This window comes from Callionymus lyra, chromosome 5 (assembly GCF_982586985.1).
Source record: "Callionymus lyra chromosome 5, fCalLyr1.hap1.1, whole genome shotgun sequence".
NCBI classification, from domain to species: Eukaryota; Metazoa; Chordata; class Actinopteri; order Syngnathiformes; family Callionymidae; genus Callionymus; species Callionymus lyra.
In genome coordinates, this window is record NC_141822.1 from 22,083,978 (window position 1) to 22,109,550 (window position 25,573).

Here is a 25,573-nt window from a genome sequence, read left to right on the forward strand (position 1 = left end):
GTGAAGATTTTAAAATTAAAGCAAATTTTAAAAAGGTTTTAAAGGCCCAATACGTAACAGAATGTTATTAATACTAATCTGGCCTAGTGGGGGTGTTCTCTGATGACGATGACACTTATTCTTATCCACGGACGCTCAAAAAGTCACTGTCGTCCGAAAGTGTTTCGTTACACAGTTTTGATTCCCTGAACAATCTTATTGTTTGCTACTTACATTATAATGACAAGAAAATACCTTTTGTGTTGCCAGAGATTCAAGCTGAATGTTTTTTGAAACCACTTTTGCTGTGTATTCTTTATTTCTGGAAGCTCTCTGTATTAAGATTATGAAGGTTTCTTTACTATCCAATCAGAAGAGAAATTGCTTCCAAAAAAAAAAAAAGTCCTCTTAAGTCAAAAACAAAACGACTTTAAAACTTTTTGGATTGAAACAACTATTAAGGATTTAATCATTAAGAAACAAATGGCCCATTATGGCGCAAACACACAGAAAATGATTTGATAAAACAGTTTTAATATTATTCCTTTGTAGCAACTTATTTTTTATTGAAAATATTGTTTTATTAAAGCAACTTTTTTTGGATTGAAGCCATTTTTTGGTGTAAGCAACTTTTTTTGATTGATGCTTTTTGGTTCTATTCAAGTTTTTTTTATTGGAGACATTATTTTTATTGAAATCAATTTTTTTTTACATAAAATTAAGTATAAATAGAATTTTATTTTTGCGTCTGATGATAAGGATCCAGGGTTGGGTCAGTACTGCTAAACAGAGCCTGAGAAACCTGGGTGTTTTATTTGACAAAGACATGTCTCTAGTTCAACACTGCAGAAAACTGAGGAGAAAATGACGATGACACTTATTCTTATCCACGGACGCTCAAAAAGTTACTGCCGTCCGAAAGTGTTTTGTTACACAGTTTTGATTCCCTGAACAATCTTATTGTTTGCTACTTACAGTATAATGACAAGAAAATACCTTTTGTGTTGCCAGAGATTCAAGCTGAATGCTTTTTGAAACCACTTTTGCTGTGTATTCTTTATTTCTGGAAGCTCTCTGGATTATGAAGGTATAATAACTGGATGACAAAAGGTAATGACATATATAAAGGTAACGTAAGGTAAAGTAGAACTTTATTGATTGTATAAATCGTTTTTTTTCCAATAGCCACAGCAAATACAGCAATTTTCTCAAAAAAATAAATCAAAATAAAATAAGAACAAGAACATAATATATTATATAATTATATAATATATAACAGAATATATTACCTGTCACTGTCAATTTAAAGTATTACTTATATCTAATATAGTTGTCTTTAACCTTTGCATTATCTCAGGGTCAAGGTGACCCAGAGGCCCGAAAACAAATTTGTGGTATCCCTTGTGTTGTCTCTGGGTCAAGGGTTAAACTTTAAGGGACATACCCTTAACCAAAAAAAAGAAAAATAATTATTGATTTGAGAGTGAAGTGGTGTCACTCTTATGAGCTCGGGAAGCTGCATTAAACAGTTTCTTTATTTCAAGAGTCCACTAGATGTCACTCTATGCATTACAATCTATTGCTGTAACAGCTTTTCGATTAAACTCACACAGGGCGCCACCTACTGACCCCTAAAAAAGATGATGCTTCAGTACGATGATAATAATAAGAGTCACTATCACAATGAACGGCTTTTTTTATATGTATGTTTCACCTGAAATAAAGAAAGCAACCATTTGTTTTATTATTTTTTATTATTTAAGGTTAATTTCTAATTAAACACCAAATCCACAAATTCGTTAATTGGATACAAAATAGGTTTCCGACACCACTGTGCTCTCTTTGCTCAGAGAGACTAAATACATGTTGCAGTTTATGTCACACAACTTCCAGCACATTTTTAGGAATATTTGGGAGCCTCGAGGATAACAGCTGAGTGGGCAGATGTTGCAGATGTTTCTTGAGGTTCACAGTTTATCTTCGACACGACAGATTTTGATCCTTGGCAGAATCTTCACTGGTATCTGTTCAAAAATCTGAGCAAAAGAAATGATTCACTTTAGTCTGTCACGTTAGCAACAATCGAACTTGGATTGTGTGTTTATTTAAGTGTTTGTGTTGACAAAAAGCTTGTGTTTCCCCCGGAAATGGTTACAATTCGGCCAGAAACCATGATGACAGTGAATCAATCCAGAACAACTGGAAGAAAAAAACGGTCTGTGTATTGGCATATAGCAAAAAATAAAACAGCAACAGGCTCCGAAACACAACATCTGGGAACTGATGTGTCAGTTTTTGCTCTGCGATGAAGATTCCATCATGGAACTTGAGTGTTTAAACTATGAAGGTAGTTTTGTTTCTTTACTATCCAATCAGAGGAGAAATTGCTTCAAAAAATAAAAATACTTCAAAACCTTTTCCTCTTAAGTCAATAACAAAACGACTTTAAAACGTTTTGGATTGAAACACCTATTAAAGATTTAATTATTAAGAAACAAATGGCCCATAATGGCCCAAACACACAGAAAATGATTCAATAAAAGAAAACGGTTTTAATATTATTCTTTTTTGTAGCAACTTATTTTCTATTGAAAATATTATCTTATTAAAGCAACTTTTTGGGGGATATTTTGGTGTAAGCAACTTTTTCGATTGATGCTTTTTGGTTCTATTCCTGTATTTTTATTGAATCCATTATTTTTATTGAAATCATTTTTTTTTTAATTAAAATTAAGTATAAGTATAACTAATGCGCCTGCGATTCCTTCAACTGAAAAAAATCTCTAAACGGTGTCACAACACAATCTGGAGTTTATGTTCTCACCTGTGTTGCTCATGAGCTCCTTCATCCTGCAGAGAAGTGGAGAATAAACAAAAACATGATTTCCTGGTTTAAAAATCTCGGACCTAATGCGCCGACCCACCTCTGCTCCTCGCCCTCCAGCAACTGACGGTACGTGGCTATCTCTATATCCAGAGCCAGCTTGAGATTCATCAGCTCCTGGTGCTCGCGGATCTTTCCTGCCAGGTTTTGCTTGGCCGCCTTCAAGGCCTCCTCCAGCCGAAGGATGTCTTCGCGAGCCTTCTCCAGGCTTCGATCGCTCTCCGAGATGGTGTCCACTGTGTCCTTCTTCAAGGCCTCCTCCTGCCACGACAACACGGAGATGTCAGCGAGAAGACCTCCAGCGGTGAAGGAGTATGGATCTGACCTTCCTTGCCAAGAGGTCCAGATCACTATTGAGCCTCTGGATGAGACGTGTTATGTCAGAGATGTCCCTGCGATTATCACGGACGTCTTGTTCCTGCTTCCCTGCTTTTAACATCATGACATCCATCTGACAGGAAACAAATCCGCAATGTAAACAACCGACCCGGACGTATCCTGACCACCTCCTGACCACCTCCTGACCTTCCTCTGGTTCCAGTGCTCCACCTCGTCCTTGGTCCGAGCGGCCATGTTGGCATACTGAGCCTTGACACTTTCCACGATCTCGTCCAGGTCCAGGGACCTGGGACTGCTGTTGGGTAAAACCACCGTCTCGTTCTGGATGAGACTGTCCACCTCTTTCAGCTCCTAAACAATTAAAACTTGAATAATATACTTTTTTAAAAACATGCAAATCAGGACAAATTTACCTCATCGTAGCCAACCCTGAGGAAGTCTAGCTTCCCGACCAGATCCTCCGCTTCCAAGGCCAGGTCCACAGCCTCGAGGTGTCCATCATCTGCTTCCTGTTATAACCATATTTAGGACACATCCTGTCAGGCTGGTAATAAGGTGTGTATTGGCAAGAACCATGTGATAAGTCTCAGGATACACAGGCCCCGATATGATATATTGTGATACTGTAGAAACCAAGATATATTTGTTCTATTTCCTGAGTACTTGACTCTAGCGTTGCAGAATTTACAGACCTTGAATTAATTAGTTTAAATCCAAAATATGTCCAAACATCAGCCTTAATTGTATCCTCATGTCCTCAGTCAGGTCGGGATCTTTCAGAATTGTATCATTCCTTTAGCTGCAGGTGACGTGAGGACTGCTGCCATCTATCGGCTGGAAGTTTACTTGCATCACAACAAAGCAACACACGGTGTGATGTTAATTAATACTTTTTTATTTTAAATCGACCTATTCTACTTTATACACACTTCATTGATTAATATATACTACAAAATAAAATGTGAATTGAAAGCCAAAAATTAAATAAGGATAATGGAAAACAAAATGGATATAGTGCTTTTTAATATCGATAAAGTATCGTCAAAATAAATATGCCAACGTATATCGTTGTATTGCTTTTCTTCTTCTTTTTTTTTCAGTATACGCTGTAACTCACCTAAACTTAACCGTTGTAAAAATGTAGCTGCTATGCTCTGACCTAATTTGATGGTTGTGTATTTCTGTATTTATTCATGTTATTTCAGTAAAGAATGAACATAAATAACAAATCAATTAACGTGATCTTATGCTTCCAATTTATGTTTTGTTAACTTTATTGATCATATACATCGAACTTAAACAGTTTGAGTTTCATAGAAGTGACTATGATAATGTTTGGTTGGTGAATCTTCTTAAAGCATTGTTGTTCCCCACAGAGACCACTAGGGGGCACTGATTGTCATACAAGCAATTGATTTAAACTGTTAAAAGCCTCATCATTTTCCCCCTCCTGGGATAACAGGACAGTGCTTAATGAAAAGTACCTTCTTGGTGTGTATGAAGTCATTCTCCAGCTCAGCTCTCCTCAGCAGCTCGTCCTCGTATCTGTAGACGACATCAGACAACATCAGACAACATCAGACAACACATCAGCTTCAGCTCCTCACCTGCTCCTGGTGTTCTCCACCTCATCCTGGCTCTGAAGAAGTTCCCCCTGCAGCTTCTCTCGGTCTTGGACCAACTTGTCGATCTGCCTCTTCAGATCTTCCTCGTGATGCTTGACGAGGTCTTCGATCTTATCGTCGTAGTCCTCGCGGCCCTTCAGGATCTTCAGCTTGGTGTCCAGCTTCTTGTTCTCATCCTCCAAGTGCTTCATCTAAGGAGGCAAACACTTTTAATAAACATTACAATAAAATATAAACCATGTTTATTACATACTAAGTAAGAGAGATTCCAGAATTGTAGCTCCTATAGTAAGTAAGTAAGTAAGTAATATTTATTTATATAGCGCTTTTCGAGACCAGGGTCACAAAGCGCTTTAACAATCAAAACAATACTCAAAACAGTACATACTTCAAAGATCAAGACAACACCGAGAACAACACAGTTTTAAGATGGCTAAAGGGAGGTAGAAGAGCCTGATGTCCAATTTTAAATGAATGTATACCACATTTAATACATTTTAAATAAGTATTATTTTTATAATATCAACACATGCGCCCCTAATCTTTAGATTTTGTTGGTTTAATTGATTTTCCAATTATATTTCTTATTAAAAGGCAACAAGCTATCATATAAGAAAATATACAATAAAAATGATGTGAAAAATGAAGTACTGATAATAGATAAATAAATACCCATTAATTTAACCTGTACTTACATAAAACTAAAAGTTATGCATGTAGTGACATCTGGCGGTTGGTTTTGTTAATGCAACAAAGATAACAATTTCTTCTCGAGCATATTTATGTACTTTTCTCAAATCGGATTCACCAAAACACAAGTTTGTAGATGTCAGTGTTTTTATTCGTTTATTGTTCCTTAAAGAATAACTAATTCATTCCTCGGTGCTTTAAAAAAAAGGAAAGGGGTAAAAAGAAAACGTTGATTTTTCTGAACCTCAAGGACTAAATGTTACAGTATATAGGGAGGAAATATACGTAAGAATTTAACAAATAAATACAAATTAATTAATTCAACATTGAACAAAACGATCGATCACAGGAGATGCAAGATAATGGTTATTTTAAAAGTATATACATTAAGAGGTTTAATCTTCATAAAAGAAAATAGCTTGCATTTTAATAATCAAGTGGAAAAATGTATAAGAAAAATGATGTCAAATTATAGTTTTGAAATAATAATAATAATAATAATAAATATCGATTGTGTACTTTTCTCACATCCGATTCGCCAATACGTCAGATTTGTAGATGATCACTGCTTTGATTTATTTATTTTAAATATTATTTTCACAGTGCTTTCTATAAAAAAAAGAAGTAAATGCTGACGTTTCTTAACTGTAAAGTTATAATATTAATTAATATAAATTAGATAATAATATATATAACATATAATTCTGGCTAACATCAATATCAGACATTGAATAATGATATTTGACTATTTATACAGTGAAATGTACCTCGTCAGCTCCATGCTCTTGTAGCTCTTTGTAGAACTTTAAGGAGATGCTGACCATCACTTTGGTCTTGTCCCCATTGGGGTTGGAGATGTGGTAAAGGACACCATCGAAGTCTGCGATGAAAAAATAATTAGGACTCGCATGTTAACAAAAATATCCACACACGCACATTAAAACACAGACAGACTTATAGTAACACACACGCACATGAAAAAACGCTCTTATTGCAACACACACACCAATATACCCACAGACATAGACAACAAGCCACACAAAATCATTTTAAAAATCACATCCACGCACATAGACAAAACACACATAAACCCATAGATACACACACACACACACACAATGATTTGTTTATTTCAAAGAGACTTTTCTTCAGACTTTGCTGAAGGGTCACGTCCTGTGAAACACACCATGATGCTCGGACGAGTCACTGCTTCTCTTCTCACCCTCTGGTGTTGCAGAAGACGATCATGTGGTACAAGAATGAACAGCCGATGAAAACCCAAAGGAGTCCCAGTCTGACGCTCACCAAAGACGAGGCGAAGGAGGGTTCCTTCAGCTGCAGAGCTTCCAACCCAGTCAGCAAGTCCACCAGTGACCCTGCAACAGCTTCTTGTCCCGAGGACGGTAAAGACAGCAACGGTGACGGCATTAACTAACTTTGGCAAAATGGCTTTAAAATATTCCATTTGGCTTTGGACCATCAAGTAGAGCAGAAACCAACCTTTCGTAAGAGCCGTCGGAGGTTAAAACGCCTTCGTACTTCTTTGACACGGTTGATCGTGTTATATTGGAATACCTTGATATTAACTTCATTCACATATGTAACATTCACAAATAAAACCCACTGTTTAGACTTCCTATCTCCATAGATCCACTCGTGCGCTTAAAAGACCAAGAGTTTTATCTTAAATCACTGTCTCTTTTCTCATTTCTCAAATACTCTGGACTCTAGAATCTTCTTTTTTCTTAGAATGTTCTCGTGTTTTTGTTCACGTCTCGCCTGTAACACACCTGTCATACACGACAGAGAAAGTAGGATCCAGCCAGTAGAACAGGAAGTGCAAGGCCATTGTTCAAAATGGCAGCTCTGAGTTATGCAGCTCTCCTCCTTGTCTGCTTCACAACGGCCGCAGGTATTCAACAATTTTAAGAAATGATTATTCGAGCTGTGATAGAGAGAATTTATTCTTAAATGGTGTGTGTGAAAGCATGTGTTAAATGTGTTGTTAAATGACATTTATACAAGTTTATGGAAGAGGTATTCGACTTCATAATGAGGAAGATTCACCTGAAGAAAATGATTTAAGATATTTGAATTTATTCTGCCTTTAACTTAAAATTACGTTTTTGAGTTTTTGAAACAAGATTGAAATATCTGCTGAGTTCTATTAATATCAGTTTTGTAAACACGGAAAGAAAGTTTCCGCAGATAAAGAGATTAAACTTGAATAATGTGCTGTATGTGAAAGAAGGTCAACTTCGATATCATCGTGGCACATAAATGTCATTTGAATTCCCCGAAAATCAGAGCCTAAAGGAAATAGATTAAACTGTTGACGGTGACGCTAAGGATGGAGCTTTATTGTAAATCACGGGCTGTAGCATTGAGTTTCGTTTCCATTGAAATTAAATGTTTGATGAAAATATAATTGAAGTCCACGGAGCTTAGATGGTTAAGTGGTTAACCACCTTGATCGTTGTTAGTATTTTTCATTTTGAAAAAAGGAAAAAAGGAATAAACCTTCATTCTAAATATAAATGTTAAACATAATGGATAACATATGCATAATTATTAACATCAACATGTATTGTCTAGTGTACAACACACTAATATTGTTGCTTATTGACTGAAATTAAATATGATGTCTAAGGAATAGGTTCCTCAATTTAAAACTGATAAATGAAGCAAAAACACGAAACATCGAGAACAAAGAATGTTGGATGGAATTATTTCTAATTCAACGCGAGTTGAAAAACACCTCAAAACTTCAATAACTATGTGAGAATAGTCTGGAAAAATTCAACAGAAGTTGCTTTTATTGATTTATTATTTTTCATTCACGTGTGTCTGTGCATGTGTGTGTGAAAATATGAGGCTGTTTAGGGTGTATGATCATTTTTTATTTTTTGTTCAACACAAAAGATGTCTCAACAAAAACAATATCTGGTAATAAATACTTTTTAATATTATAATTGTAAAAATGTATTTGAAATTGATCATTATTTTCAGAGTCCAACTATATGGGGGTCTCTGCGCTATTTTCCTTTATTTTGAACTGTTCTAATGAAACGTCCCATCATTTTAAGACTGATGGCGCCACCTACTGACCTAATTTTTTTTTTACTTTTTTGCTTTCTTTTTTTGTATTTTTGGTAAATATGTCTTTTACCTCAAAGGAATTAGAGTAAATATTGAGCTCATAATAAGAGAAATGTTGATTTTAATGAAAGGTTTTGAAATATTTAACAGTATATAATGTGGCCCCTGAGAAAACATAATGATGGATGTAAATAGTGTTAAAAACTATACAAACTGTAAATCCAGTTTAAACTCTATTTTCTTTTTTTCTCATCATGTTTCATCTTATTTCTATGAGACTCATTTCTTTTATTTCTTCTTCTTGAAGATTTCCAACCCAGTTGCGACAAACATGCTCTAATCGGGGACTCGTACGTCGTGCCTCTGCATCACAAATTACAACCCACTCAAATGCTGAAATGGAAGCATAATCAAATCACCATCTTTACACGGAAAGGAAAGGAACCACCCACTGTTGGTGAGGTTGGAGACGTGGATGCAGATGGATCGCTGAAACTGAAGAAGGCTGAGGTGAAAAATTCAGGCCTCTACTCAACAGAGGTCTACGACAACATCGGGAAAAAGATCAATGTTGGTAAAAGCTACTACGTGTGTGTTATTGGTAAGTCACTGCCCCAGTGTCACACAAGACACACATAATTATATTATTATTATATAATGCACTTTTTTTTAATTTATTAATATTTATATGTATACTTTTTATATACATTCATTCTATGCAATATTTAAAACATTATGTATTTATTCTGTTTATGCTATATTGCACTATTTTTAACTTATTCATATTTATATTTATACTTTTCTTTTATATACATTCACTCTATGCTGTGTTTTTTATGTGCAATGACAATAAAAGAAAGTCTAAAGAAGCAGATATCGAACGTTAAAGTATTGATGTTGATGTTTTGTTGATCAGCACGAGTGTCCAAACCCAATGTGATGGTTGAGTGTCAAGACAAGTCGGTCAAATTCACCTGTAATACCACAGAGGTAAGAGAACGCACGAGATGATACGCATGCACGCACACACACACACAAATGTGCACGTTTTATCTTGATCTTTAAAATATATACTTTATTGAATATTGTTTTGATTGTTTACATGCTTTGTGACCCTGGTCTGGAAAAGTGCTATACAAATAAAAATGACTTACTTACTTACTTACTTACATTTTTGTTCAGATAAAAGAAAAGTTGTTGAAACACTTTGTTTAGGTGCGATTATTTGTGTATGTGTGCATGTGAGTATTTGTGTGTGTGCATACGTGTTTTTTGTGTGTGGGTGACAAAATGATCAGTCTGGTATGGAAGTATATCAGTGCCATTAGAAGAGTGAACGGTGGAATTTGTGCCATTGTTTTAATATTGTTTCAATATTTCAATATTTTTTTCATTAAAATTTAATTTCATCATTTGTACGGTGTATTGAAAAGTTAAAATGTATTGAATAATTAAATGTTTACTAGTCAATAGATTAACTTAATCATTTGTATATTGAAAGTTGGAATTTGTTTTAGTTTTTTAAATAATTGAATTAAAATAAAACAAATGTTTTCAAAATGGATGAATATTATTTTACACACATTAATTAAAAAATAATTATTTATACCCTTTTTAAATTCAGTACAAAAGATGTGGGTATTATAGTTCCTGTAGACTATTACAAAAAAGTACCGATCTTCTTGTTCAAACTTTAAGCCAATCACAGGATGCGCAGACGATCATGTGACGACGTGGATGCACTGGCGCGTCAATTCGTCATGGCGGATTTCAAAACAATAGCATTTGGTGGCACTGTTATAAAAACATTTAAATATTTGTTTTGAAACACTATGAATAAAAAATATATTGAGTTTTAGAATATGTTTTTTTTTTGGATTGGAATAAGAATAACAAATTCTACGAGTATTCTTTTTTTTTTAAATGTCGAATTTTAAAATTAATTTCTAAAAAAAAAACAAAAAAACATTCATGTAAAATGAGGAAAATTATTTAAAAAAAAACCTACAAATTAAAAGTGCTTAAAAATAAAATGTTGAATTCAAGCACTCTACTAACAGCGTTGTTAGTGACCTCAGTGTTCCACCTGCGACTCTATGTATACGATTCTTAAGAAGCTTCTTTGGCTTGATCAGGTTCTCAAAACCAGCCAAACCTTCCCTTTTCTACTTTCGAATCTGGATTTTTAGTTTGTAATAGTGTCTAAAAGTCTTCATATGTACATATAATTCAATTTCAAGAATATTTGCAATTTTCCAAAAACAAGAATGAGGTTGTGTTATCTCAGGGTCAAGTTGACCCGGAGGCCCGGAAAGACATGTGTTTGTGGTATCCCTTGTGTTGTCTCTGGGTCAAGGTGAACAACCTCCACCACTGCATATGTATTTATGGAAGCCATGGAGGTCTCACACTCATAGACACAAAGACACACACTTGTAGAAACATAAAACACGCACAAACAAACTGAAAAACACACAAAGACACACAAAAACACGAACACGTGCATAGACACACATAAACACACAACCTCATAGACTGACACACACGCACATTAAAACACAGACAGACTTATAGTAACACACACGCACATGCAAAAACGCTCTTACTGCAACACACACACCAATATACCCACAGACATAGACAACAAGCCACACAAAATCATTTTAAAAATCACATCCACGCACATAGACAAAACACACATAAACCCATAGATACACACACACACACACACAATGATTTGTTTATTTCAAAGAGACTTTTCTTCAGACTTTGCTGAAGGGTCACGTCCTGTGAAACACACCATGATGCTCGGACGAGTCACTGCTTCTCTTCTCACCCTCTGGTGTTGCAGAAGACGATCATGTGGTACAAGAATAAACAGCCGATGAAAACCCAAAGGAGTCCCAGTCTGACGCTCACCAAAGACGAGGCGAAGGAGGGTTCCTTCAGCTGCAGCGCTTCCAACCCAGTCAACGAGTCCACCAGTGACCCTGCAACAGCTTCTTGTCCCGAGGACGGTAAAGACAGCAACGGTGACGGTACATGATGTTGTTTTCAAACCTGACGTGTTTTAAGAAGTTCAGACAATACTTTTTCAACGATAATAACAACGATAATAATAATTATAATGGAACGTATTATTATTATAACAATAATACTATAACAATCATTATTTGTTTGCACAGGTTTGTTACTTGGCATGGATTTCTGGAACATGATTTACATTCTGAGCGCTGGAGGAGGTAAGATCAACGCTTATTGATTATCAATAGGATATAATTACTGTTAAATTTATGAATAATCTGTTCATAACAATCGAATAAAAAACGTTGTTGCATTTCTTTTATCATTCTCCAAAACTGCTTTGACGGAAACGTCAATTATATTAAAAGAAAATTCTGGATATTTTAGTCGCAATTAATCACACATTAACTCAACAGTAAACTATGGTAATTTCCCAGAACAGTGACATCAGAGAAAAGTGTGTACTCATGTTATGGATTAGCATTAGCATGCCAGAAGCATCCATTGTAAAATGAAAATAACATGTATATTTTATTATTTATGTGTGTAATGACATGGCCTCAAAATATGCAGGTAATAGTATGTAAGAATGTATGTTGTAAACATGTATTGGCAGCTTTAAAACACATAATACAAGTGAGTAAATAATGTTAAAATGTTTATACAAATGAGTCAGTGTCTGATAATAAATCCAGTGTTTAAAAAAAAAAGCTGAATCGTTCTTCTTCCTGTCAGGGTTCGTTCTGCTGTTGATCGTTATCATCATCATCCGCAAGAAGAAGATGCAAGTCAAAGGTCAAATTCACGTCCTGAACATCCTTGGCCTCCATTAAAATAAAATATAAAACCCATCACGTACTGTGGCTGTTGTTCACAGACGAAGAGGAGTTCCGGTTGACGTGGGCCAACACGGAGCAGCAGAAACAAGGGACCAACGCTCCCTCACGTCAACATCACCCGCGGGTCTATAAGAATCAACAGCAAGCTGCTGGAAACACTGGACCTCGACCACACACATCCGGGAAGCAGAACAAGTCCCAGAGTAGAAAGAGTGCTCCTCAGGCCAAACCACGGAATCACGCAAAGGTATTCTTGCACTTAACTTAAATGGCAACTTGATTTAAGTGTGTCTTAAATAGATGTTGAACCTCTATTGTACTCATCAGTATGTGTCTGTTTGTACAAAACTGTCTTTTCTTTGAAATATTTACATTAGATAAGATCACTATAAGACGTTCCAGGGAAAGTTTTTGTTGGCCATCATGTCTGTTGAAGTTTAGAGGAAAACATGACACAGTTGTTTGTTTGTAAGTAAGTAAGTAATTTTTATTTGTAAAAGGCTTTTCCAGACCAGGGTCACAAAGCGATTAAACAATCAAAACAATATTCAATAAAATATATACTTTAAAGGTCAAGATAAAACTGATAATACAACAGGAGTTCCAGAAAATCAAGTGTCGACGATCATAGTGAATTTTAGAAGCTTCTAGTTTGGGCTAAATATTGCGTCACGTTTAAATTGATTGTACACTTGTAGAAAACTTCCTGATGTTTTAGAGTAAATGTAAAAAACATAAAAACTAAATATTATTTATATAGCTAAGAATGTATTTTCTCGATGAGTCTCAAAACAGGGATTTAATGAAAAGATAAATAGGAAAACAAATAATGGAGTCTGTGTACATTTTATATACAAATTATTTATTATTTATTATTTATACTTATCTTTCATAAAGTCTATGCTTTGAGACTAGAAGAGAGACAATATCACCCGCTCTATAAATAAAGTTGTGTAATTTGATTGTGTACTGACAGATCCAAGTTGTCTCCACCTCCAAGGGTCTCGTTGTATAAAAATTAAATACTTTGACGACAAGTCGCAAGAATCGACAAAACTTTTACTATATAAACCGGTGCTAAATAAAGCTGCCATTTTGACTCTCCACAGACATGAGACCCAGCCCTAGCAGTTTTGAGGTGTAAAAGGGGGGGAAATAAACTCATGAGCCTGTTGGCTGCTGTTTTAGAAAACATGCTTAAAAACGTCCACACCAAGTTCTGTGTCTAAAAAAGCCTTTTTGGTCAAATGACCGAGTGTTATTATTACAACACTGAACCTGGATCTGCTCTTCTCAAAACACTCATGAAACATGAGCACTAATGCTACCAATACAACGTTCTGCACCTGCCCGCTGCGGACTGCTTGCTTCAGGCCTGTCATGTGTACTACATCGTTTTGGAAACCTTATGGATCAGTTTGTACATGCTCTAAACTCTTTGTTTTGTTTTAAACCTAACACATGTGCGTTTTTGGGGGGTATTTTTTTAAGCTATTTCTGTCAAAATGCACTGATACGTTCAGCATTGTTGAGAAAAAGTCACGAAGACACATTAGGAACTAATAATCTAAACTTTCTCTTCAATGATAAAGTGTAAACTTTGAATTCAATAGTGATTTAATGCTCCATTTTTTCTGTGTCTAACCAAATCTCAACTATCTTTGTCAGAAGCCCGCACAGCCGGATGAAGAGCAGCCCCCTCCACTTCCTCAGCCCAGGAAACAAGCCGTCCGGTCGTAGACCACATGTGACAGAGTTTGTTTTTGACACAAGTTCTCTCTTGACTCTCCTTCTGTCGAAGTAATATATAGAGGTGTAGCCTAGTCACGATTTGTTAAATTCTTGTTATTAAATCAATTTGTTTACTTTCAGTTTCGACTTCTAATTCAACATTTGCAGCCACTTCCCTCACACACATCGCCGAAGACCAGACGAGGACGTGAAGATTTTAAAATTAAAGCAAATTTTAAAAAGGTTTTAAAGGCCCAATACGTAACAGAATGTTATTAATACTAATCTGGCCTAGTGGGGGTGTTCTCTGATGACGATGACACTTATTCTTATCCACGGACGCTCAAAAAGTCACTGTCGTCCGAAAGTGTTTCGTTACACAGTTTTGATTCCCTGAACAATCTTATTGTTTGCTACTTACATTATAATGACAAGAAAATACCTTTTGTGTTGCCAGAGATTCAAGCTGAATGTTTTTTGAAACCACTTTTGCTGTGTATTCTTTATTTCTGGAAGCTCTCTGTATTAAGATTATGAAGGTTTCTTTACTATCCAATCAGAAGAGAAATTGCTTCCAAAAAAAAAAAAAAAGTCCTCTTAAGTCAAAAACAAAACGACTTTAAAACTTTTTGGATTGAAACAACTATTAAGGATTTAATCATTAAGAAACAAATGGCCCATTATGGCCCAAACACACAGAAAATGATTTGATGAAACAGTTTTAATATTATTCCTTTGTAGCAACTTATTTTTTATTGAAAATATTGTTTTATTAAAGCAACTTTTTTTGGATTGAAGCCATTTTTTGGTGTAAGCAACTTTTTTGATTGATGCTTTTTGGTTCTATTCAAGTTTTTTTATTGGAGACATTATTTTTATTGAAATCAATTTTTTTTTACATAAAATTAAGTATAAATAGAATTTTATTTTTGCGTCTGATGATAAGGATCCAGGGTTGGGTCAGTACTGCTAAACAGAGCCTGAGAAACCTGGGTGTTTTATTTGACAAAGACATGTCTCTAGTTCAACACTGCAGAAAACTGAGGAGAAAATGACGATGACACTTATTCTTATCCACGGACGCTCAAAAAGTTACTGCCGTCCGAAAGTGTTTTGTTACACAGTTTTGATTCCCTGAACAATCTTATTGTTTGCTACTTACAGTATAATGACAAGAAAATACCTTTTGTGTTGCCAGAGATTCAAGCTGAATGCTTTTTGAAACCACTTTTGCTGTGTATTCTTTATTTCTGGAAGCTCTCTGGATTATGAAGGTAAAATAACTGGATGACAAAAGGTAATGACATATATAAAGGTAACGTAAGGTAAAGTAGAACTTTATTGATTGTATAAATCGTTTTTTTTCCAATAGCCACAGCAAATACAGCAATTTTCTCAAAAAAATAAATCAAAATAAAATAAGAACAAGAACATAATATATTATATAATTATATAATATATAACAGAATATATTACCTGTCACTGTCAATTTAAAGTATTAGTTATATCTAATATAGTTGTCTTTAACCTTTGCATTATCTCAGGGTCAAGGTGACCCAGAGGCCCGAAAACAAATTTGTGGTATCCCTTGTGTTGTCTCTGGGTCAAGGGTTAAACTTTAAGGGACATACCCTTAACCAAAAAAAAGAAAAATAATTATTGATTTGAGAGTGAAGTGGTGTCACTCTTATGAGCTCGGGAAGCTTCATTAAACAGTTTCTTTATTTCAAGAGTCCACTAGATGTCACTCTATGCATTACAATCTATTGCTGTAACAGCTTTTCGATTAAACTCACACAGGGCGCCACCTACTGACCCCTAAAAAAGATGATGCTTCAGTACGATGATAATAATAAGAGTCACTATCACAATGAACGGCTTTTTTTATATGTATGTTTCACCTGAAATAAAGAAAGCAACCATTTGTTTTATTATTTTTTATTATTTAAGGTTAATTTCTAATTAAACACCAAATCCACAAATTCGTTAATTGGATACAAAATAGGTTTCCGACACCACTGTGCTCTCTTTGCTCAGAGAGACTAAATACATGTTGCAGTTTATGTCACACAACTTCCAGCACATTTTTAGGAATATTTGGGAGCCTCGAGGATAACAGCTGAGTGGGCAGATGTTGCAGATGTTTCTTGAGGTTCACAGTTTATCTTCGACACGACAGATTTTGATCCTTGGCAGAATCTTCACTGGTATCTGTTCAAAAATCTGAGCAAAAGAAATGATTCACTTTAGTCTGTCACGTTAGCAACAATCGAACTTGGATTGTGTGTTTATTTAAGTGTTTGTGTTGACAAAAAGCTTGTGTTTCCCCCGGAAATGGTTACAATTCGGCCAGAAACCATGATGACAGTGAATCAATCCAGAACAACTGGAAGAAAAAAACGGTCTGTGTATTGGCATATAGCAAAAAATAAAACAGCAACAGGCTCCGAAACACAACATCTGGGAACTGATGTGTCAGTTTTTGCTCTGCGATGAAGATTCCATCATGGAACTTGAGTGTTTAAACTATGAAGGTAGTTTTGTTTCTTTACTATCCAATCAGAGGAGAAATTGCTTCAAAAAATAAAAATACTTCAAAACTTTTTCCTCTTAAGTCAATAACAAAACGACTTTAAAACTTTTTGGATTGAAACACCTATTAAAGATTTACTTATTAAGAAACAAATGGCCCATAATGGCCCAAACACACAGAAAATGATTCAATAAAAGAAAACGGTTTTAATATTATTCTTTTTTGTAGCAACTTATTTTCTATTGAAAATATTATCTTATTAAAGCAACTTTTTGGGGGATATTTTGGTGTAAGCAACTTTTTCGATTGATGCTTTTTGGTTCTATTCCTGTATTTTTATTGAATCCATTATTTTTATTGAAATATTTTTTTTTTTAATTAAAATTAAGTATAAGTATAACTAATGCGCCTGCGATTCCTTCAACTGAAAAAAATCTCTAAACGGTGTCACAACACAATCTGGAGTTTATGTTCTCACCTGTGTTGCTCATGAGCTCCTTCATCCTGCAGAGAAGTGGAGAATAAACAAAAACATGATTTCCTGGTTTAAAAATCTCGGACCTAATGCGCCGACCCACCTCTGCTCCTCGCCCTCCAGCAACTGACGGTACGTGGCTATCTCTATATCCAGAGCCAGCTTGAGATTCATCAGCTCCTGGTGCTCGCGGATCTTTCCTGCCAGGTTTTGCTTGGCCGCCTTCAAGGCCTCCTCCAGCCGAAGGATGTCTTCGCGAGCCTTCTCCAGGCTTCGATCGCTCTCCGAGATGGTGTCCACCGTGTCCTTCTTCAAGGCCTCCTCCTGCCACGACAACACGGAGATGTCAGCGAGAAGACCTCCAGCGGTGAAGGAGTATGGATCTGACCTTCCTTGCCAAGAGGTCCAGATCACTATTGAGCCTCTGGATGAGACGTGTTATGTCAGAGATGTCCCTGCGATTATCACGGACGTCTTGTTCCTGCTTCCCTGCTTTTAACATCATGACATCCATCTGACAGGAAACAAATCCGCAATGTAAACAACCGACCCGGACGTATCCTGACCACCTCCTGACCACCTCCTGACCTTCCTCTGGTTCCAGTGCTCCACCTCGTCCTTGGTCCGAGCGGCCATGTTGGCATACTGAGCCTTGACACTTTCCACGATCTCGTCCAGGTCCAGGGACCTGGGACTGCTGTTGGGTAAAACCACCGTCTCGTTCTGGATGAGACTGTCCACCTCTTTCAGCTCCTAAACAATTAAAACTTGAATAATATACTTTTTTAAAAACATGCAAATCAGGACAAATTTACCTCATCGTAGCCAACCCTGAGGAAGTCTAGCTTCCCGACCAGATCCTCCGCTTCCAGGGCCAGGTCCACAGCCTCTAGGTGTCCATCATCTGCTTCCTGTTATAACCATATTTAGGACACATCCTGTCAGGCTGGTAATAAGGTGTGTATTGGCAAGAACCATGTGATAAGTCTCAGGATACACAGGCCCCGATATGATATATTGTGATACTGTAGAAACCAAGATATATTTGTTCTATTTCCTGAGTACTTGACTCTAGCGTTGCAGAATTTACAGACCTTGAATTAATTAGTTTAAATCCAAAATATGTCCAAATATCAGCCTTAATTGTATCCTCATGTCCTCAGTCAGGTCGGGATCTTTCAGAATTGTATCATTCCTTTAGCTGCAGGTGACGTGAGGACTGCTGCCATCTATCGGCTGGAAGTTTACTTGCATCACAACAAAGCAACACACGGTGTGATGTTAATTAATACTTTTTTATTTTAAATCGACCTATTCTACTTTATACACACTTCATTGATTAATATATACTACAAAATAAAATGTGAATTGAAAGCCAAAAATTAAATAAGGATAATGGAAAACAAAATGGATATAGTGCTTTTTAATATCGATAAAGTATCGTCAAAATAAATATGCCAACGTATATCGTTGTATTGCTTTTCTTCTTCTTTTTTTTTCAGTATACGCTGTAACTCACCTAAACTTAACCGTTGTAAAAATGTAGCTGCTATGCTCTGACCTAATTTGATGGTTGTGTATTTCTGTATTTATTCATGTTATTTCAGTAAAGAATGAACATAAATAACAAATCAATTAACGTGATCTTATGCTTCCAATTTATGTTTTGTTAACTTTATTGATCATATACATCGAACTTAAACAGTTTGAGTTTCATAGAAGTGACTATGATAATGTTTGGTTGGTGAATCTTCTTAAAGCATTGTTGTTCCCTACAGAGACCACTAGGGGGCACTGATTGTCATACAAGCAATTGATTTAAACTGTTAAAAGCCTCATCATTTTCCCCCTCCTGGGATAACAGGACAGTGCTTAATGAAAAGTACCTTCTTGGTGTGAATGAAGTCATTCTCCAGCTCAGCTCTCCTCAGCAGCTCGTCCTCGTATCTGTAGATGACATCAGACAACATCAGACAACATCAGACAACACATCAGCTTCAGCTCCTCACCTGCTCCTGGTGTTCTCCACCTCATCCTGGCTCTGAAGAAGTTCCCCCTGCAGCTTCTCTCGGTCTTGGACCAACTTGTCGATCTGCCTCTTCAGATCTTCCTCGTGATGCTTGACGAGGTCTTCGATCTTATCGTCGTAGTCCTCGCGGCCCTTCAGGATCTTCAGCTTGGTGTCCAGCTTCTTGTTCTCATCCTCCAAGTGCTTCATCTAAGGAGGCAAACACTTTTAATAAACGATACAATAAAATATAAACCATGTTTATTACATACTAAGTAAGAGAGATTCCAGAATTGTAGCTCCTATAGTAAGTAAGTAAGTAAGTAATATTTATTTATATAGCGCTTTTCGAGACCAGGGTCACAAAGCGCTTTAACAATCAAAACAATACTCAAAACAGTACATACTTCAAAGATCAAGACAACACCGAGAACAACACAGTTTTAAGATGGCTAAAGGGAGGTAGAAGAGCCTGATGTCCAATTTTAAATGAATGTATACCACATTTAATACATTTTAAATAAGTATTATTTTTATAATATCAACACATGCGCCCCTAATCTTTAGATTTTGTTGGTTTAATTGATTTTCCAATTATATTTCTTATTAAAAGGCAACAAGCTATCATATAAGAAAATATACAATAAAAATGATGTGAAAAATGAAGTACTGATAATAGATAAATAAATACCCATTAATTTAACCTGTACTTACATAAAACTAAAGGTTATGCATGTAGTGACATCTGGCGGTTGGTTTTGTTAATGCAACAAAGATAACAATTTCTTCTCGAGCATATTTATGTACTTTTCTCAAATCGGATTCACCAAAACACAAGTTTGTAGATGTCAGTGTTTTTATTCGTTTATTGTTCCTTAAAGAATAACTAATTCATTCCTCGGTGCTTTAAAAAAAAGGAAAGGGGTAAAAAGAAAACGTTGATTTTTCTGAACTTCAAGGACTAAATGTTACAGTATATAGGGAGGAAATATACGGAAGAATTTAACAAATAAATACAAATTAATTAATTCAACATTGAACAAAACGATCGATCACAGGAGATGCAAGATAATGGTTATTTTAAAAGTATATACATTAAGAGGTTTAATCTTCATAAAAGAAAATAGCTTGCATTTTAATAATCAAGTGGAAAAATGTATAAGAAAAATGATGTCAAATAATAGTTTTGAAATAATAATAATAATAATAATAAATATCGATTGTGTACTTTTCTCACATCCGATTCGCCAATACGTCAGATTTGTAGATGATCACTGCTTTGATTTATTTATTTTAAATATTATTTTCACAGTGCTTTCTATAAAAAAAAAAGAAGTAAATGCTGACGTTTCTTAACTGTAAAGTTATAATATTAATTAATATAAATTAGATAATAATAATTAGTATTATAATAATTACATTAGTAGTAACAACAATAATAAAAAAATCCAAACCTTGTCGATGAGAATGATGAACTTGTTGTTGAGTCCGACCATGTCGTCCTTCTCTGAGACCCTGGAGGGGGAACTTTTAGCAGGGCCGGATCTGCCGGGCGTGTAGGACTGGCTGGAGTACGACATGGTCCGCGAGGTGAGGATGAGGAGCAGGTTCTGAAGCTGACCAGGTGAGTGTCTTCAGCTCCGAACCAGTGCTTTTTAAATAGGGTGGACTGAGCTCACCTGTGACCTCCCCCCGCAACCCACCGTCCAATCCTAGTCAGAAGATGCAACATCTAATAAAAAAGGTGGACTTGAAGAACAGGATTTTGGGGGCGTGTTTGGGGGTGAATTGCGACATCAGGGGTGAACCCTGGTATAAAGACCCTCCGCCTGATGCTCACAGTATTATTACCTTCTAAAGTCCAAACTCACGCCATCATGCCGTCCAACACCGCAGCCAGCATGTTCGGGGGCGCAGGAGGAAGAGGGGCCCGGGCCTCGGTGTCCAGTCTGGAGGGTCTCCGCAACGTCTTGCGCAACGAGACCGAGCGAGACTCCGCGAGACCCGCCGCCCCCCCGGCCGCGCCTCAGGGGCCCCCCGCGGACGACAAGCAGACCCTCCGGGGCCTGAACGACCGGCTCTCCGGGTACCTGGGTCGAGTGAAGCAGCTGGAGGAGGAGAACTCCAGGCTCCAGCGGGAGATCGATGACGTGCTCGCCAAGAGGAGGGTCCCGGTGGCCCGGGACTGGGACCAGGTGGAGAAGCCTCTCAGTGACCTGAAGGTCAAGGTCAGATCATCTCTTTTTTGTCAACCTTGTGTTTCTTAATATTTTCTGGTTTTTTTTTATTATATATTCTATATTTTTAATTCCAGGTGAAGTACGTGACGATGAACAATGCTGAGCTGCTGCTGCAGATAGACAACTCCAAGCTGGCCAACAACGACCTGCTCAACAAGTGAGGTCACCTCCTTATCCATGATAGCACTTTGACCTGCGAGGAGGAAAAAATAAAAATCTCTAAATATAAGACTCAGTCGAAGATTCACAAAGGAGCTTATTTCAGACATTTTGGCTAATTTCTAAGATCAACAATTGATTAAAAAAAAGATTTATTTATGTTGTGTTAAGGTGTATTACAATGATTCAAACATATGTATTTAAAAAAAATAAACTCATGGTTTTTTTTAATTTGTAGTCTTTATGCGAAGCGCAGACGATCACGTTTCTTTTGTCTGGCACTGTGATTCTGATCCTTATTGTGAATAAGTGAAAAGTATACGAATTTAAAACTATCGAAATTAGAAAATACATTTTAGAATTATTGGAAATTGAATACGTGTAATTAATAAATAAATTAAATTTGAAAATGTTGGATTATTTTCATTATATATAGAACAAATATATAACAATAATTATGATTATAATAAAAACAAATGTATTCTTTCAAAATAGATATTATAAAATTACTTAGTAGAAAAATAATGAAAGGCTTAAAAAACATTTTTAAATAAATAAAAAAGGTTTTAACGTTTGAAATGTTAAAGTCAATCTGATTGCACTGATACACTTCCACATTCAACTTTATATTCATTTGCTAACCTCCACAGAAGAGGTTAGCCCTTGTGTTATCTCAGGGTCAAGGTGACACGAAGACTAAAGGGTTAAAAAACTGTTTTTATTTATTTTATTTGCCATTTTATTGCATTATATCTGGTTCATTACTGTTGTGAATAGTCCAGAATAAACCACGTTATTACTGCCACCATCGGTAAACTCACATCTTTCATGAAAGGCTGAGAGATGAGGTCAAAGGTCGGAAGGCGGTGGAGAACGATGTGGTGGAGCTGAAGAAGAACATCGCGGACACCAAGGAGAACAACGAGCAGACCCGGAGCGAGATCCACCTGCTGAAGGACGAACTGGCTCGACTGGAACACGAGCACAAAGAGGTGACGCCGGAGAACTTCTCTTCTCACCAGGTCAGAAGCTCATCTCTCTTTGCGTGTGTGTTGGACCAGGACGTGGAGAAGCTCCACGAGGAGGTCAAGAAAGCCGAGGTGATCGTGGAGATTGACTCCCGGGACTCCAACCTGGCCAATGTGGTCCAGAAGATCCGGAGACAGTACGAGACACTTGCCGACAAGAACCAGAAGGAGACGGAGGAGTGGTACGACTGCAAGGTGCTCCACAGACTTCTTTACTTCACCACTTTACCTCTACCTTGTTCTCATTTCCTACTTTTCATGTTCCAGTTTGAAGACATAAAGCTGGAGCAGGCCCAGAACAGCGAGGCCCTGGAGTCTGGGAAGACCCAGCTCCGGAATATTATCAGAGAGAGGCAGCAGCTGGAGATCAAGCTCCAGGCTCGCCAGACCATGGTAACACAAACTCTGCGATGCAGGTGTTTGGCTGCAGGTGTGACAGGATAATGACCATGTTCTCCACATGTTACTACATATATCTGAGATGATACTCATCATGTGCATCAGAACATCTGAGGGAAGGATAACAAGAGAACAACTGTATGTGAGGAATGATTTTTTTCTGTTCACGAGCATTCCGGACTCACCACCTTATCATTACCGTGAACAGGCGTTCTGGACCAGACTCTCGTGGGCCTCTCTGGCGCCACAGCTCTGGTTCTGTTAGGATCTTAGTGGACCAGTTGTTTTATGTTGTTCTGGTGTGGGGGGTTAGGAAACTAGAAGTGTATCAGTGGCATCAGGATATTGAAGGGTTGAGTTATCAATTCAATTCATTAATTTATTGAAATATTGTTTTCAAATATTTATAAATTTAATTCAATAACGTCTACAAAATATGTGTTAACATGTTTTTTTTTTCAAAATACATTTTCTAAATTCTTTATTATTTTTTATCTATAGCCTTTTAAATGGAGTATTTTTGCACCAACAATATAGAATTAATAAAAGTATTTTTAAATTATTGGAACTTAAATTTCAAACTGTATTTGTAAAAAAGAAAGCTAATTCATTCTGAAACTTAGTAGCTTTTGAATTTCAATATAACATGTTGGCTGTTTGAAACCGACATTTAAATATTAAATCGAATAAGATATGAATAAAAATATTTTAATATAGAACGTTTTAATTTATATATTTGAATGAGATTATTAATCTACATGTGTAAAAACATTAATTAAAAAATAAATAAAATGTTGTAATTCAATTATATACAAATCAAATTCAACCTTGCAATTTAGAAATAATGGAATTAAATTCTTAGAGAGAAAACTTCTACAATCACAACTTGAACCTTTCACACCCTCAGATCCGTAACCTGGAGGAGAACCTGAGGTCCACGCAGATGGACTACAGTCACAGGATTGTGCCGCTGAACCAGCGGATCCTGAGCCTGGAGGACCAGCTGAAGAAGGTCAGGGCCCACCTGGGGAGCCAGATGGAGAAGAACAAAGACCTGCTGTGCGTCAAGTTGATGCTGGAGGCGGAAATAAACAACTACCAGGAGCTCATGATGAGTCAGGCTGAAAGGTGAGGAATACACACACCACCAGAACAACATCTCAAAATAGCATCTTGTACTGTGCTACTACTGTACAACTGTAAACAGTGTGGGAGGAATAAAGCTTCAAAATAAGAGCAAAAAAATGTGTGTTGAAATATGTAATTTTGCACAAAACCCAAGAACAAAAAAGCGTTGAACACTTGCACAAGTCGGTGTTTTCTTCTTCTCTGGCAGCATGGAGTTCACTCTGGAAGACGCTGTGCAACAAGGTGAGTATTATATTAAGCTGATAATTGGATTTAAAATTTTCTTCCACAAATTGGATTTTTTTTCAATCCACAAAACAAAAAATCTTTGGAGGGATCGTCAATGAAATCGAAAATGTTTGAGTCTGAATAAATCATTTAAAGGCCATGAAGGTTGTGTGTTGTTGAGCTTCTTTAAATTGTTTTCACCACACTTTACAAATGCATGTCACCTGATTAAATGTGATTTGAAAAAACACTCCTTTGATTTAATCACTCATCTCACTCTTGGTTTTCATCTTCACGTCTTAATTAAAGTCTGAACTTTAATCACAGCTGAGGACAGATGTTAATAATATAGAATGTGTTGATCACTTTTTTCTCCTCCTGTTGCCTCCTGCAGACCAGAGCAAGCCTGACCGCGAGGAGCCTCTGGTGGAGAAGGAAGAAACTCTGGAGGAGGAGAACATGTTACATGTTCAGGCAGAGCTGGAAGTTATCGAGGAACAAAGTGAACCAGTGACCAACGGAGTAGCCCCGGCTGAGCCCAAGAAGAAGAGAAAACCCAAAACCAAATCTAGAAAGTCTTCTTCATCCTCCTCCTCTTCCTCCTCTTCCTCCTCCTCCTCCTCCTCCTCTTCCTCTTCTGACTCTGAGAAAGAAGATGAGCAGAAGCAGGAGTAGTGGCAAACCAGAATCTGATGATTAATCTGTGACATCATTGAAAATAAAGAAATTAAAAATATGAACGTTTTTCATTTCTTTTATTCTGAAGACACGTGTCCGATTGTGAAAGAAAAAAACAAAACTGAGCGAATGTAAAATCTTTTCATCTGGTTCCTTATGATTTTCTTCCTATGTTTCCTCTGGTCTAACCTCGTTTCTATTCTCAAACTCTGACTCTTCCAACTCGACTCATTTCAGCTTGTCTTATAAATCTTCCTTCTCACTGTTTCTGCTCCTCTTCTACCACATTCCTCCTCAGAGTGTTCCACCCTGCCTTCACTCTCCTCTTCACATCTTGATCTCTTGTCCAAGTCTGTCCATAAACATGGCAAGAAGAGTCTGAGAGTCTCCAGTAATTTTACTTGGACCTCTCCGGTGACGCAACTGAACGTCAGCACCGTCTCGAAGTTCTCACACTCGTGCTCGTGACTTCCTCATACAGAAAACC

At 36.6% G+C, this 25,573-nt stretch overlaps 4 protein-coding genes across 4 annotated transcripts; 2 read left to right on the top strand and 2 right to left on the bottom strand.

Moving 5' to 3' along the window:
* Window positions 1-1,720: 1,720 nt before the first annotated feature.
* Window positions 1,721-7,366, bottom strand: LOC148079759 (keratin, type II cytoskeletal 6B-like). Its single transcript, XM_087792369.1, has 10 exons — window positions 7,297-7,366; window positions 6,285-6,397; window positions 4,810-5,018; window positions 4,687-4,747; window positions 3,616-3,711; window positions 3,389-3,553; window positions 3,189-3,314; window positions 2,904-3,124; window positions 2,804-2,829; window positions 1,721-2,015 (listed from the first exon to the last, which is right to left on the bottom strand). Exons 1-10 carry the CDS (start codon window positions 7,364-7,366, stop codon window positions 2,008-2,010), a joined length of 1,095 nt encoding a protein of 364 aa, XP_087648495.1. The 3' UTR covers window positions 1,721-2,007.
* An 8-nt stretch (window positions 7,367-7,374) lies between these two features.
* LOC148079760 (uncharacterized) lies at window positions 7,375-14,350 on the top strand. Its single transcript, XM_087791439.1, has 8 exons — window positions 7,375-7,429; window positions 8,924-9,217; window positions 9,533-9,606; window positions 11,468-11,654; window positions 11,802-11,858; window positions 12,376-12,435; window positions 12,518-12,726; window positions 14,148-14,350. The coding sequence occupies exons 1-8, from the start codon at window positions 7,375-7,377 to the stop codon at window positions 14,217-14,219; spliced, it is 1,008 nt and encodes a 335-aa protein (XP_087647565.1). The 3' UTR covers window positions 14,220-14,350.
* A 1,788-nt stretch (window positions 14,351-16,138) lies between these two features.
* LOC148079761 (keratin, type II cytoskeletal 6B-like) lies at window positions 16,139-20,913 on the bottom strand. Its single transcript, XM_087792553.1, has 9 exons — window positions 20,681-20,913; window positions 19,228-19,436; window positions 19,105-19,165; window positions 18,034-18,129; window positions 17,807-17,971; window positions 17,607-17,732; window positions 17,322-17,542; window positions 17,222-17,247; window positions 16,139-16,433 (listed from the first exon to the last, which is right to left on the bottom strand). The coding sequence occupies exons 1-9, from the start codon at window positions 20,804-20,806 to the stop codon at window positions 16,426-16,428; spliced, it is 1,038 nt and encodes a 345-aa protein (XP_087648679.1). The 5' UTR covers window positions 20,807-20,913; the 3' UTR covers window positions 16,139-16,425.
* Window positions 20,914-21,103: 190 nt separating this feature from the next.
* On the top strand, window positions 21,104-25,083 carry LOC148079762 (keratin, type I cytoskeletal 18-like). The gene is made up of 8 exons (XM_087792370.1): window positions 21,104-21,454; window positions 21,541-21,623; window positions 22,461-22,617; window positions 22,687-22,848; window positions 22,921-23,046; window positions 23,960-24,180; window positions 24,389-24,423; window positions 24,803-25,083. Exons 1-8 carry the CDS (start codon window positions 21,104-21,106, stop codon window positions 25,081-25,083), a joined length of 1,416 nt encoding a protein of 471 aa, XP_087648496.1.
* The last annotated feature ends 490 nt before the right edge of the window (window positions 25,084-25,573 follow it).

Coding starts and splice junctions, on each gene's coding strand:
- LOC148079759 (XM_087792369.1), bottom strand. CDS start 7,366: ATGGCCTTGCACTTCCTGTTCTACTGGCTGGATCCTACTTTCTCTGTC. Junction 6,398..7,296: donor GTATGACAGGTGTGTTACAG/GCGAGACGTGAA, acceptor TTTTCATCGCAG/ACTTCGATGGTGTCCTTTAC. Junction 5,019..6,284: donor AAGAGCATGGAGCTGACGAG/GTACATTTCACT, acceptor TTGCCTCCTTAG/ATGAAGCACTTGGAGGATGA.
- LOC148079762 (XM_087792370.1), top strand. CDS start 21,104: ATGCCGTCCAACACCGCAGCCAGCATGTTCGGGGGCGCAGGAGGAAGA. Junction 23,047..23,959: donor TCCAGGCTCGCCAGACCATG/GTAACACAAACT, acceptor TCACACCCTCAG/ATCCGTAACCTGGAGGAGAA. Junction 24,181..24,388: donor ATGATGAGTCAGGCTGAAAG/GTGAGGAATACA, acceptor CTTCTCTGGCAG/CATGGAGTTCACTCTGGAAG.
- LOC148079760 (XM_087791439.1), top strand. CDS start 7,375: ATGGCAGCTCTGAGTTATGCAGCTCTCCTCCTTGTCTGCTTCACAACG. Junction 9,218..9,532: donor CTACTACGTGTGTGTTATTG/GTAAGTCACTGC, acceptor TTTGTTGATCAG/CACGAGTGTCCAAACCCAAT. Junction 11,655..11,801: donor TAAAGACAGCAACGGTGACG/GTACATGATGTT, acceptor TTGTTTGCACAG/GTTTGTTACTTGGCATGGAT.
- LOC148079761 (XM_087792553.1), bottom strand. CDS start 20,806: ATGTCGTACTCCAGCCAGTCCTACACGCCCGGCAGATCCGGCCCTGCT. Junction 19,166..19,227: donor GTGGAGAACACCAGGAGCAG/GTGAGGAGCTGA, acceptor TGTCATCTACAG/ATACGAGGACGAGCTGCTGA. Junction 17,733..17,806: donor AGCACTGGAACCAGAGGAAG/GTCAGGAGGTGG, acceptor GTTTCCTGTCAG/ATGGATGTCATGATGTTAAA.